The 14,730-nt window shown below is 40.3% G+C and overlaps 1 protein-coding gene across 1 annotated transcript in view; it reads right to left on the minus strand.

The window, feature by feature from the left end:
• Window positions 1-3,170: 3,170 nt before the first annotated feature.
• The window catches only part of HAPLN1 (hyaluronan and proteoglycan link protein 1), a 115,902-nt gene continuing 104,342 nt past the window's right edge, over window positions 3,171-14,730 (minus strand). The window contains exons 4-5 of the mRNA XM_061622016.1: window positions 6,695-6,997; window positions 3,171-3,583 (exon numbers count right to left, since the gene is read on the minus strand). Coding sequence (XP_061478000.1) covers window positions 3,294-3,583; window positions 6,695-6,997 — 593 coding nt within the window. The 3' untranslated portion in view covers window positions 3,171-3,293. The remainder of the gene's footprint in view (window positions 3,584-6,694; window positions 6,998-14,730) is intronic.

Here is a 14,730-nt window from a genome sequence, read left to right on the forward strand (position 1 = left end):
CTGATTGGTGCCTAGAAACACCTGTTGTAGTGGAGTGTGGACTCGGTAGATGACAGGGAGAAGGGAGACAGGGGAAAGTGGAAAAGGGGGCATGGCTGTGAGGGGGTGTGGTGACTATCATAAGGGACTCTGCACTTCTGAATTTGCCACTACACTACTGCATGCCACGTAACCTAGTTAACAGATCTTTCAGTGATTCAATAAACCAATTTATTTACTAAAAGAAAATGAAAAAAAACCCTGCACCGAAACGTTTATGAAGGGATATCAGTTATGTCCTAGTACAGAATACTATCTCATTTAAATGTGGCTTCAAGCATGGCTCCAAGAAAAGAGTACTATATTTTGTTTGCCTTCAACAGTAAAGTAGTAATAGATTAATATTATATTTTTTCAACAGCCATTGTTTGGTTCTGGTAGCTATGTTTTTGATCCTTTGTCTGAGAGATGCTTTGGAAAGTGACTTAACTTACAGCATGCTAAACTTGCATTTTGACAAATAGACTGTCTACAGCACAATCCTATAATATCAACTCAAAAGTAAGTCCATTGAGTTCAATAAGGCTTACTCCCAGGAAAGCAGATATAGGATTGCAGGTGCTCAGAGGCGGAGAGGGTAGATGTAGAGTAAGAACTGTTGAAACGGAAGCCAGTTGAAGTCTTCCCCACACCCATTTTCTTTAGACCAGACTTCCTTAACCTGTTGCCCTTGAGAAAGTTTGGACTGCAACTCCTATCAGCCCAAGCTGTGGAAGTTGTAGTGAAAAACATCTGGAGGGCACCAGGCTGAGGAAGGCTGCTGTAGATTATAAACTATTCACTTATCAGTCCTTAGCTTTGCATATTTTTATAGCATGTTCCTGAAAAGGAAAACATATTAGGAAGTATGTGAAGCAGTCTTCCTTTTTTTAGTGATTATCTCCTTTTTCTGCCACCTCTACACTTCTCCTCTTTCCAGATATTTCATTGCTGTGGTTCACTTCCTCCTTCTTCCTGACTATCTTGGGCCAGGTTGTGTTTGTCTAAACACAAACTAGTGAATAAACTGTACCCACTGAGGGCTCGTCCACTGAAAAATTCTAAGGACGCTTACAAAACTTTCCTCAGATTTGGGGTTCCAGATTATAGCTGATCTTGTTTAGAGTCCCACCAATGCACTGGTGAACCACCATTCTTCCATTTTTGATTCCCAGTCTTTGTTCAAGGCAGTACATGTATAAGTTCACTGCAGTTTCATTCTTTCTCCCTTCCCTCTTAAAGTGAGTACCAGCACATTTGCACATAGATTAAAACTATACCACAAGGAATCCTGATGTGATTGCATTGTGTTGTAATCAATGCATGTATATATCCTTTCCTTTGCCTTTCTTCCTCCTATTTTATTAATAAACCACCTAAGATTGGTCTGAGCTGCTGACATAGGCACCAACTAGCACTTGGCACTCTATGGCTTCTACCAAAAGTTTGGCTAATATTTGTGTGTGAGAGAGAGAGAGAAAGAGAGAACACTTCACAATCGTACATCTGGTCCCCTCAAATAAACCAGCCAAGACCCTCATCAATTGGCTGTATTCCTCCCAGGTATTGGGAGAAGCTGATGTAATTACTGAAAAATGGATTAAGTGGCACCAATCCAGCTAAAACTAGTAGTTCAGGCTACAATCCTAAATCCATTTATTTGGGAATAACTTTACTGAACACAGCGGGACTTACTTCTGAGCAGGCATGTATAGAATTTCACTATAAGTGCCACTGACAGCAATGAGACTTAAGTTACTCATGACTAACTTCTTCCATTAGTTTCAACAGGACTAACTTTGGATGGACCAGAGCCCAAGTCTTCTAGGCAGCTCCGCCCACTAAGTAGTATATGTTTCTCTTTTTATGGTTTTCATCAGCGATATTATGTAACAGATAACTTTTCCTATATAGAACTCTGCATATTGGGTTCTACAGCTGAGGAAAATGTCCCATGATCTCAATACTGATTACTCAAAGAATGAGAATTAAGAACGTTGATGAAGTTGATAATATTCTTCCTGATGCAGGGATCACTTGTGGGCATGAGAATTCCAAAATACACAGAAATCTTCTTTGCTCACAAGAGCTGTCTTTCTCTTTCACTGCAATGAAGGGACAGCACCACAGGCAAAAGGAGCTGTATCCATGGAGCTGCTGTCTCCATTAACACGGGTAAGGAAGCACATAGAAGAGCTCCATGCGCATATTGGGTGCACATGGGGAATTGATTACAGAAACATTTTCCCCTTTCATAATTGGGTTCAGAGTTTTTTCTTTTGTCCATAGGGTGGATAATATGTTTCAAGATTTATTCAAATGTTTATCTTTCACACGTGTAACAAAGAAAGAAATATTAAATATTTAAATGTTTTGTTTATAAAGACGATACTATTTTAAAAGCTAAAATGAAACCAAGCGGCTAAATTTCATACAATTGTGTTTTTTTTCTGTCCAGCAGTTTGTTTATATGTAACTGCCCTGAGTAAATGCTGCTTAGCAAAATAGCCTTTAGAGTTAAAAAAAACAACTCTCCATAAAGCTACTCAAAGGTAATGCAATTTATCTCAGGCATATTTAGTTTGTATTAAGAAGGAAGTAGGGTCCACTCTTTAATTATTCATACACACATTTTCTACTGCATACACAATAAAACCAGGAATGATGTTCAGAAGATATAGCTGTGCTTGTTGGAATGTTATGAGATTATTAAGCCGGTTTTGCTAAAAGGCATGATTTTAAAGAGCAAAACAGTTCTCGTATGGTAACTTCATAAAGCACTATTGCTTTAAATTCCATTCACATCCTTGTTTACAACTGCTCGCAAAACCACATGGCAGTTAAGAAAAGATTAATGTAGTTCAGACCTGCAGATCTTAGTCTGTATTTTCTGATCTATTTTAACATGATGCAAATATGTAAACTTTATCCTGGAACGGTTTCTGCTTTGAGTAGCCTTACATTCCTTAAGTCCTAGCAATCATCAAGCTATTGCATGCCCCATTTATGAAAAGTATGCTTTGTTGGAATGATGTAGCTTAAACAGTTATATTTCAAGCACTTCCTTACCTAGAGCTTCCATTAAATTATATTAATTTAAAATATCTATTGAAAGTTAAAAAAATAACCAAAACAAATTAATAGGTTGATTTTATGAAAATGACTCTTTACAGGGAGTAAAAAAGATTTATCACAGTTTTGGTAACTTGTATGAGTTCGTATTGAAACAAAATCCTTCACATGATGGATCGGATGTTGTTGTGCTCTAGGTACATTCACTGGTATGACCTGAAGCAGTAGACCCCATAGAGCTTGTGCTTTTTATCTGGAAAGCCCACAAAGCGTACTGCTGCTTCAGTAGGACTGCAGCGTTTCCTTGGCCTGGAGATTGGGTACCGAACACTGCCATCAGCCAGCCAGCCGGCATCACAGCGGTCATATCCTAGGAGTTTCCAGGCTGCAAATATTTGGCCTACTTTAGCAATCTGTGCACCATCTTTGAGGCAGGCTTGCACAGCTTCATCATAGGTCAGCTTGGTTGGATGTATTAGGTAGTAAAAACGGCCTAATGAAAGCAGAGAAAATCATATTAAACACATTAAAAGATGAACAAGATAAAGTTAAAATACATTTCAGAGCTTGGAAAAGTTACTTTTTTGAACTACAACTCCCACCAGCCCCAGCCAGCATGGCCACTGGATTGGGCTGATGGGAGTTGTAGTTCAAAAAAGTAACTTTTCCAAGCTCTGATTTTCTTCCCAGTTCATTAAAGAAATCTCTGTTGCAGAATAATGAAGTTAAAATTACAGTTCTCTTTTTAAAGAAGAATGACTTATTTTTTGACACATTCCAATAGCTCTCACTTTATAATCTGTTGCTTCAGTTCTTGGGGAAAACTACATTGATTGTGGAAAAGCTATTATGAATAATATCTCTTATTAAAAATCTTGGATATTACATTGTCTTTTGATAAACTGTAGGGTTGTATTTACCTACAGCCACAAACCAGAAACCTCTATTGATATGAAGGGATGGACTACATACTGAGATTAAAACCCCTTCAAAACAATAACAGCAGCTTTAAAAACATAGACCAAAAATCTCATTTTTTTTTCAAAAACAGTTTAAACAACTCAGCAATTTCACAAAAGCCTCAGCCCATTTGAAGACGTGTACTGTAGGGATAATATACAATTCAGTTGCTAGATCTTAATCTGACTCTTTGAGTCTTAAAATCTCAAAAAAACGATTTGCTGGTTTCCTTGATTCTGCCATTTGGGGGGCAAATCTACGTATTCTGTGGTTAAATTTACACTTGGAGAACACCTCTTCTGATTATCGAACATTCTCTAAAAGTTTGCATGGAAGGAATGAATGTAGATAACACTGAGTTAAAGAGAGAAAATTAGAGACCACCTGAAATTAGTCTTATAAGGTAGCTGAGTTCCACTGTGGGATGTGATTGTGTATATATATGTACACGTAATTAAAATATCCAATGTTATTTATGTCAGTTGCTCAATATACAATGGATCTGACTAGAGCAGTGACAGAGTTAAGATTGCTAACAGTCAACATAGATGAATTTTCATTCTGTACATAATGAAATGATTTTTTTCGTTCAGGCTTTACCATAGAGTTAATAGGGGGATAAGTGCTTGAGGTGCCCTTAACACAGCTTTATAAAGTCACCAACTGGAGAACTCAGTCTTTCATCCAGCAGCCTACTGATGCCAATGTTGGGTGTGAATGAGGGGGTTTCCTTTCTCTGCAAGCTCACTTGCTTTCTATACTGGGCACAGATGGAGCATTCTATGCCTCCTCCACCAACCTGTTCACTGACCTACATGCAATTCCTTGTCACAGTTACAAGGCAAGAGGCCCAATGCAAGGCTGCCTTAATGTATGGCCATTTCTGTTATCATTTATGTGGGATGGTCCAGGTGTAAATGGATATTCCTATTTCTTCACTGTAAATAATACCATGTTTGGGCCTTCAAGTAGTGCAATGAACATGGAACCTGTGCAGAATGCTACACTTTCTGCCTGAATAGGTGAAGCCAAGTGGTATATTACTTTCTAAAAAGGCAGATGCTGCATTTCAAGCCTTTGTGGAAGCCACACTCTGAGATGGAATCCCTGCCCCGATCAAAGATGTGTACAAGCACATGATCAAGGAACTCACTAGTAAGATGGAATGGAAATACTTTCTGCACAAGTTAAGTACAGCCAGCTTTGGTATGCTCTTATGCAGCCAGAGTCTCCCTACTTACTATGTTAGTCTTCAGGGCACAATAGTCAGGAAAGTGGGTATTTTTTTTTAAAAAAAACTTGGGATGCTAAAGAAGCAGTTTGTTCTATTACATAATGCAAGCATGCTCACACATCTACACATGGGAAGGAGTATGAAAGAACCAGAGCTTATAGGGTGAAATAAATTTTCATTACAATTATTCAAAGGCTAATTAGCCTTTTTTAATGTCATGGTACTTTGTTTATTATGTATTCCCTTTCCACAGATTGCATAAAACTGATAACATGGCAGAGGATTTATTTGAATTAACCAGCCCCTTCTGGAACAATTTAGCTGGATCTGGATCAGGTAAACATTTGCACAATGTTTTGACTCTGGTTTTGAACACTATTTGTTTTGGAAATGCAAATTCAGGATTGCTCAGAGCAAAATAAGTGTTTATTCTTTGCATGTTTTAAGGCAAATAAATTTCACTGTGAATATTCAGAGTGTGCGTAAGCAGAGAATGGGAGCATCTCTTAGTGTGCAGGCTATAGGCCAAACATCTGCTCTCCAGCAAGCATACAAGTTAAGGCACATGGGAGAGGCCCATGTCTGAGGTACAGAAGACAGTCCAAGTTGTTGCTGAAGAGGGAAGTCTGTTGTCTGATGGCTCTCCTCTCCTGAACAAAGCAGTGATTTCCAGGCTTTAGAGCAATTCACTTATATTTATCCGTTAATTTATTATTGTATTATTCTAGCACTGAACAAAAATGCAACTTCCCCTAATTTTCATGGGCCCCACCCCTGAAAGTTTGAGCAGAAGGTTCTCATTCATATTTAAATTAAATAAATGATACCAAGTCACACTATTTCTTCATCTAGCCCAGTATTGCTTACTTTGACTGGCAGTGTCTCTCATGAAAAACTACACATTATGCTTAATGCATAGCATGCAGCTATATGTCTTGTTGTTCTCAAATGAATTACAGCTGTGAGGTAACTTGATTGTTATCGGGATTGAAGCATGCAGGGAATGGAGGATTATTCATTCGCTCCCCAGCCGTGACCCCCTGAATATCACCCTTCATAGGCTAGGAGTCTTGGTAAAAATAAAGTTCCCACAAGCCCCTTCCCTGCATGTGCAATCACAATAACAACTGGAACCCCCTACAGCTGTAATTAATTAAAGAAAGATAAGAGGCATAGCTGTACAGTGTATATTAAGCATAACATAAAGCTTGACCCTCAAAGTCTCCAGCAGAGATCTTTCCAATCACCCATTACCTGATCCTTTTAAATGGAGATATCTGGAAATGAACCAGTGACTTTCTGCATGCAAAACATGTGCTCTACCAGTGAGCACATTGTTCTGGCTTGTCATTTCCCCCCTCCCCCTAAAGCTGCAATAGGCCCTTTAAAAAAGTAGTCAGAATTCCTTACCATTAAAATGAGATGTAAAACAGAAGACATCATATCTACTTTGATCTTTATTTGAGAAGCCATAATTCCGAACTCCAGGCACTGTGTTCTTTCCACCACAAGGCTCCCTGGGTTTTGTGATGGGGTATTGCACTGACCCATCGCTGAGCCAGCCTGCATTGCACCAGTCCAGGCCTCCTCTCCATGCTTCGTACAACTGGTCAAATGAAGCTATAACTGCATCTTGGTCCAGACAGGCTTGCTGAGCCTCATAGAAGTTTAAGTTGTAGCGACCCAGTCGTGGGAAGTAAGGAAATACAATGCCTAAGAGATAAAATAAAAGGAAGTGAAAGGCTATTGATTCTTTAGCCATACTTTTAAACATGTGTATCTGTGTGCCTTAACATATGTATGCCATGAGAAGAGCTGGAATGAAGTGGAAGTCGGTGGTGGTGGGAAGAGTTATATGCATGTAATGCCAAAATAGCAACCCACTAAATTTTATATCTCGAGATCAACAAGTCAGCTGTTTAGTCTGAGAGTTTTGCCTGTCTCCACAGCAGGCTTCTCTCCCAGACTGAATCACACCCTTTCCTGTTGGAATGCCACCAATTCTGTATGCTATTCTCAAGTCTGGGTTTTCACCAATTAGAAACATTACCCTCATTGATCAATTCTGCTCTCCACAGTACAAGCACACCGACATGGAGAAACTTACAGAGTACTGTGAACAGCAAGGCAAGCAACTTGGGAGATTGCTTCATTTAGACAGAAAAAACATATTGAGAACTGGACAAGCATGTTGTTTGGTATGGGTTATAAGGAACAGTTATAAAATAAAACTTTGTTTAATTCCTGTTGCATCTTGTAGTGCCATCTCCATGATAGCAAATATCATGTCACTGGTCAAATACATAGGGCAGGGCACACCCTCAATTTGGTGTTGGCTCCAGGTAGAGGAATGGGTGGTCTGGAGATATGGGGTGGTGGTGGATGTCACCCCATTGTCATGGTCAGACCACTTCTTGGTGAAGTTTAGATTTATGGCTCCAATCCTCCCCTACAGGGGTGGTGGACACATTAAGATGGTCTGCCCCTGGAGACTAATGAAATCCACTGGGTTCCTGAATGCTCTGGGGGAGTTTCCAGTAGATAGAGCAGGCCCTTAACATGGTTGCCCCTAAGTGCCCTCTCCAGCATTGTAGACCCCGGTTTGCACCTTGGTACACCAGTGAGCAATGAAACAGGCTGGATGATGACTAGAGTGCAAGTGGCAAAAGACACGCTGTGAGTCTGATCGGGCATGAGTAAAACATCATAACCGTGCCTACTATGTGGCAGTGAGAGCGGCAAAGAAAGCCCAGCTCTACCTCCATCACATCTTCAAGTAGCTGTCCAGTGGAGCCTTTTCATATTGTCAGGGGTCTGTTAGCATCATTTCCAGGAAATGTAGATCCTTTGGAAGCCCACTATGAATTGTTTGCAAGGCACTTTGAGGTGCTTGCCTCTGTAGCAATCTTGTTGCCCCATCTAAATCAACTGTAGTCCCCAGTGAGGTGTCCAATGCAACATCTGCTGCAATGTCTTGGGGTCAGTTTCAGTTGATGCAGCCTGATGATGTAGACAAGTTGCTTGAGATGATGCAGCCAGCAATGTGTTCTCTTGACCCCTGCCCTTCTTGGCTTATTAAAGCTTGCTGACAAGATGTGACTGAGTGGATCTAGGGTGCGGTCAATGCATCTTTGCAAGAGGGAGTGATCCCAGCCACCCTGAAAGAGGCAGTGATCCAACCACTGCTAAAAAAGCCCACCCTAGACCCATTGTTTTGTGACAACTACTGCCTGGTCTCAAAAGCTCCCTGTTTCAGAAGGTAATTGAGAGGATTGTGGCGCAGCAATTGCAAGTAGTCTTGGATGAAACAGAAACTTGACCCATTCTAGTGTGGGTTCAGGTCTGGTTATGGGACTGAATCAGCCTTGGTCACCCTGATGGATGGCCTTTATTGGGAGAAGGATAGGGGGAGTGTGATCTTGTTGTTCTTACTTTATCTCTCAGCAACTTTTGATGCCATTGACCATGGTATCCTTCTGAGCTGACTTGATGAGATGGGTGTCGGTGGCACTGTTTTACTGTGGTTCTGATCCTATCTCCAGGGTCATTTGCAGAGAATAGCATTGGGTGATTGCCTTTCGGGCCTTTGACAGTTGTGCTGTGGGGTGTCTCAGGGTATCATCTTGTCCCCAGTGCTGTTTAACATCTATATGAAGCTCTTGGGAGAGATCATCAGGAGATTTGGGATGAGGTGTTAGCAGTATGCTGATGATACCCAGCTCTATTTCTCCATAACATCTGAATCAGGAGAGGCCATGCAAGCCCTGGATCAGGGTTTGGACTTGGTGGTGGGCTGGATGCGGGCCAATAAAATGAATCTGAATCCTAGCAAGACGGAGGCACTGTAGGTTGGTGGTTCCTCAGTTTGGAAAATTGGTCAATTGCCTGCTTTGGATGGGGTCATACTTCCTCTGACAGAACAGGTTCATAGTCTGGGGGTGCTCCTGGATCCATCTTTGTTGCTAGAGGCCCAGGTGACCTCAGTGACTAGCAGTGCCTTTTACCAACTTCGGCTGGTAAGACAGCTGTGGCCGTTTCTGGACCTTGATAGCCTGATGACTGTAATGTGCTCTATGTGAGGCTGCCCTTGAGGTTGGTCTGGAAACTGTAGCTGCTGCAAAATGCGGCAGCATGACTCCTCACTGAAGCATTATATTGCTAATATGTTACCCCACTGCTGAAAGCATTGCACTGGCTGCCCATTAGCTACCAGGCCAAGTTCAAGGTTCTGGTTTTGGGGTACAATGCTCTATGTAGCTTGGAACCAGGATATCTGAAAGATCATCTTACCCCTTATTTACCCAGTCGATCACTGCACTCTGCAGGTGAGGGCCTCCTGCAGATACCATCTTATCAGGAGATCCATTCCACACAACATAGGAAGCAGACCTTCAGCATTGTAGCATCTTTGGAATTCCCTCCCCTTAGGTATTAGACAGGCACCATCTCTGTTATCTATTTGGCACCTACTGAAGACCCCCCTCTTTCAGCTAGCTTTTTAAGTAGTAGACCTTATCCCAGTCTATGTCTGTGATGGAATTGCTTTTTAACGTGTTTTTAAGTTGTTTTTAAAAAAGTTTTAAAGATGTTTTGTTTTAAGATGTTTTAAAGACTTTTATCTTTAAGATGTTGTAAAGTGCTTTTAGTGTTTCTGTTTGCTGCCTTGGACTCCTTCTGGGAGAAAGGATGGGATATAAATTTAATAAACAAACGAACAAACATATCAATGGCTGTTGGCACTGATAGCTACATGAAACCTGTATATCTGAACAGCAACTCAATGACCTGGTTCACACATCACATACTAAGCCAAGCAATGGCTTAGCATGAATGCATGAGCATATGGACTCCTGGATCATGGCCGCTTTGCTGTTCCCCAATCATTCTGCTGCTAGGTTAGCGTCAAAGATAGGTTAGGTGGAGAATAATTGGTTGTTTTTCTTCTTCTGCAGAATTAAACTGTTTGTTTTTATGAAGATTTATTAGTTGTTTATGTTTCAATGTTTTATTGTTTTTAATCTTGAAAGTCAATGTGCGTGTCCATGGACAGGAAAGTGGGGCATAAGAATAATAAATCAAGTCAAATCAACACCAGTTGTTGTGGGAAAACAATGGGGGAACAAGTGAACCACTCTTAGATACAAAGTTCTGGACTACATGGACCTTTTGGTCTGATTCACAGTTCTGTTTGTGCTCTTATAGCCTTAATATAAGGGCTAATTCTTACATCTAAGACAAAGCAGCAGTGCTTTGTGGGGATGTGGAGTACAAACAGACCATGTAAAATGCACCACCACCACTCTTTTTGACAAGGATTTAGAACAATCTTTAGAATACTCTAAACTGTAAAGACGTTGGAGTAAAAAGGGAAAAATATATACTTTAACTAAAACTGTGTTCATAATATTAGTGGTACAGAAGGAATAAGGAATTCATATTTACACAGTGACTGTTTAAAAATGTTTAGTTACATTTTTTAAAAGCATTGTTAGTTTATATTCAGGACTAAAAGCCAACCTGGCATTTTCCCCAAGCAAACAGATTTGTAGTATTTCTTTGCAAGACACCTACTTCCACTTCCTTCTTCAAATGAAAATTGCATTCAGTCTGAAATAAGAGCCTCGGTATTGGAATCAACTTTTAAATGTAAAAATCCTACCTGTTAATTTTAAGATGCTACATAAATTAACCCAAGCAATAATAAGGATGCCTGTACAACACTCAGACAGTAATAAGTACACAAATGCAAACCACAGATAATTGTGAACAAAACAATGTATAAATATGAAACAGATGAAAAGTGAAACAGGACTCTAAAGTATATCAGTAACAAGCTCTCCAAGATTGCCAACTCATTTCACACTTTCTCAAACAATAGAGGATGTAAATTTAAAAATCCTACTTGTTAATCTAAAGTTGCTGCCATTGCAATGATGCATACTTATTTATTTACAAAATCGATATCCCTCATTCTATGCCCTGAATGTGGCATCTTGAATGATATGAAAATGGAAATGGACTGCCTTCAAGTCGATCCCGACTTATGGCTACACTGTGAGTGGCTCAGGGGTTACGTGCCCTGCCACCTGTGCAGCCGTGGGCAAGCTGCATAGTCCCAAGGAGCCCAGTTGCCCCCCAGCTGGCAGTTGCGGACAAGGAAGGGGCTGGCTTGTGCAGCTGTGGCAAGCTGAGCAGGCCCTAGCCAGCTGGGGAGGACTAGCCTCAGAGGCAGGCAATGGTAAACCCCATCTGAATATACAACACAAGAAAAAACAATAAATTGCAAAAACATGTATCAATAATAAGACATTTTAAGACCTAGAAACTTGCAAAAACCCAGAAGCTGAAAAGAAGCCAGAGCAGCTGAACCACAATAGGAGTAATATGTGACTGTGTGACTCAATCCTATTAGAAGAAGAGTCACAGCATTCTGTACCAGCTGAAGCTTCTGAACATCTTTGGAGAATTCCCAAAACATGGATGACTGAGGCGAAATCCTTGTCTAAGAGAAGTTGTTGCAACTAGTTCAGCCAGCACCATGATTTACCCAGTAATAAGGCTCAACTGAAATAGCAGAATTGGATACAGCCAATTATAGCACACTTCCTCTATGCGCCAATGGAAAGCACTTCCTACAGGCAGTACTTGGGGCACACTAACAATGTCTTGGGTGAGAAGAGAGTGAATGGCATTCTGATCAGTTTCCTCTAATCCAAGTGAAGCCTTCTTTGTTCCATTGCCCATCTTATATTTAGATGGGGAAGGCACAGGAATCAGTGCTGTTGTTGCTACTAACTATAGAGTTCCTGGGCCAACAGGGTTGGAAGCAGTAGATGCACTTGCTTGGTCCCTGTGCCTTGCTTGGTCTCTAAGTCTGTCACCACGACTTGCTTCTATGGCTAAGAAATGGTAACAGCAATAAATAATGGCCTCTGCAGTTCAAAAAATACTACTTTATGCATACAGTCTGCAGCTAAGTGCACACAACCAATCCATCCCTTAAGTTTCATGAACTGAAGAAACAAAACTTTTACATTTTTCATTTCATGGAAGAGACCAGGTAATCTTGCATGAGTTCACTGCTCCCAACATTTCACTTCTCATACAACTACACAGTGTAAACATATCTTGTGCACAAGTTGGCTTCTGATGACTTTTTGGAACCAAGTCTGGAAGGCATAAAACTCCTATTTCACAGTTTCTTTGATGTAAAAAAGACCTCATTTGAAATAAGAAAATGCAATCACAATTTATTCAGTTATTGTATTTAAATACCACCTTTCTGCCAAGGCACCCATGGCGGTTTAGAATTTTAAAAATGCCAGAACAAATACATGTTGTAAAATGTAAAGCTGTTTGGGGGATGGGGAGGAAGGACTGTCTGACTGGAAAAGGCCCCAATGTGGTCTTTGCCTGATGCTGTAAATACACTAGTTTACAGCAAAGCATTTCCATTAGCCACACCTGGAGAGGGAACAGGTTGATCTGCCAATCAGTTGCAAAATCTCTTTGAAGCTGAATTTTTAAAAAATGCACTCAAGCTGATCCCACTAGGTTGCACAATAAAAAGGAGCAAGGGTTTGACTAGCGTCGTGTGCCCCTGTTTTCAGAAGAGAGAGGCGGAGATACACTGGAACCAGCAGAACAGCAAGTGTGTTTCTATCCTGACTCTCTTGCTGACTTCTTGGTTGTCTGAACTGATGCAGTACTTGTCCCTTCCAGATTAATGATTAGGCTTTGGTTTGTACAGGAAAGGTGAGATATAAACATACTAAATATACAATAGTTTAAAGAGATCTTATCACTGATAAACAGCTAGATAGTCTGTGTAGCTCAGTACTTCCTCAATTTAATATACTCCTTTCCATACAGACTTATGGAAATAAGTATTTATATAAGATATCAGTACATCACAGATTAGTCCTAAATTATGATGCATTGCTCCTCTTTAATTTGGATTGGTGCTTTTATTTCTGAATCATTTTATTTGGGTTTAATGCTTTATATGTTTTGAATATTTTAAAAAGCATTATCATCATCATCATCATCATCAACAACAACAAGACATTTCTGACAAGAACTTGGAAGAAATCTGCCTTTGTGAATCTTCAAAAATAAAATGTGTAGGAGAGCTGGAAAAGTATGGAGAAATGTAATCATTAGACCTCCCCAGGTTTGGCAAAATCCAGAACTGCGGCCTGCATCGCAATTTGAAACACTGTAGCTGAAGTAAGATCATTATGGACAACAGACTTAAACAAAACTCATAAACAAATGGGAATGTCACTGCTTAGCCAAGAAGGACAATCCAGAGACACAGTGGTAGAGGGAACACAACACTGAGGAGAACATAAGGACTAAAATTACAAATTTAAATATGGTCTCTCTCCCCTTACAAAATCACATAGCATCTTCATGGGTTCAAGCACACATTAAAGATATGTAACAAAAATGTGAATAGGTTTTATACATACGATTGATATCCTGCAGATATGGATGGCAGACGAGGTCAGCCCTAGCCCAAATGGCACACCAGAAGAGGAGCATCTTCAGCATCCCCTCTCTGTAGTCAACCACTGAGTACCTTATATTTGAATGAATTTGTGTAGCATTTCACAAAGTGCATGATCTGCATGCATTTTTTATCCCTGACATATAAGTGAAGGGCCATAGCTCAGTGGTAGAGCATCTGCCTTCCATGCAGAAGGTTTCAGGTTCAATCCTTGGCATCTCTAGGTAGGGCTTGGAGAGAACCCAGTCTGGAACCCTGGACAGCCACTGCCAGTCAGTGTAGACAATACTGAGCTATATGGACCATTGGATTGGCTCATTATAAGGCAGCTTCCTATGTTCCTAAGATGGTATATTTACATGCACGGATTTGATCACAATAATTCACTGTCATTCATGTTGTTTGCAATGAGAATGGGCACCGTGATGTAAATTTCCCTGTGAATGAATGAATGGATGATTTCAATGTCAGGGTAATGCTGGCCACACAGTACTGTGTGGCCAGCTTTACAAGTGTTGATGATCTGTTTGTAATATTCTTGTTTTAGTTGTTGAGTGGTTGATACTTTTGTTGTTGTTGTTAAGTGCCTTCAAGTCGACTACGACTTATGGTGACCCTATGAATGAGCAACCTCCAATAGCATCTGTCGTGAACCACCCTGTTCAGATCTTGTAAATTCAGGTCTGTGGCTTCCTTTATAGAATCAATCCATCTCTTGTTTGGCCTTCCTCTTTTTCTACTCTCTTCTCTTTTCCCAGCATTATTGTCTTTTCTAGTGACTCATGTCTTCTCATTATGTGTCCAAAGTATGATAACCTCAGTTTCATCATTTTAGCTTCTAATGATAGTTCTGGTTTAATTTGTTCTAACACCCAATTATTTGTCTTTTTTGCAGACCATGGTATCCGCAAATTTCTCCTCCACTACAACATTT

Source organism: Rhineura floridana, chromosome 1, assembly GCF_030035675.1.
Source record: "Rhineura floridana isolate rRhiFlo1 chromosome 1, rRhiFlo1.hap2, whole genome shotgun sequence".
NCBI lineage: Eukaryota > Metazoa > Chordata > Lepidosauria > Squamata > Rhineuridae > Rhineura > Rhineura floridana.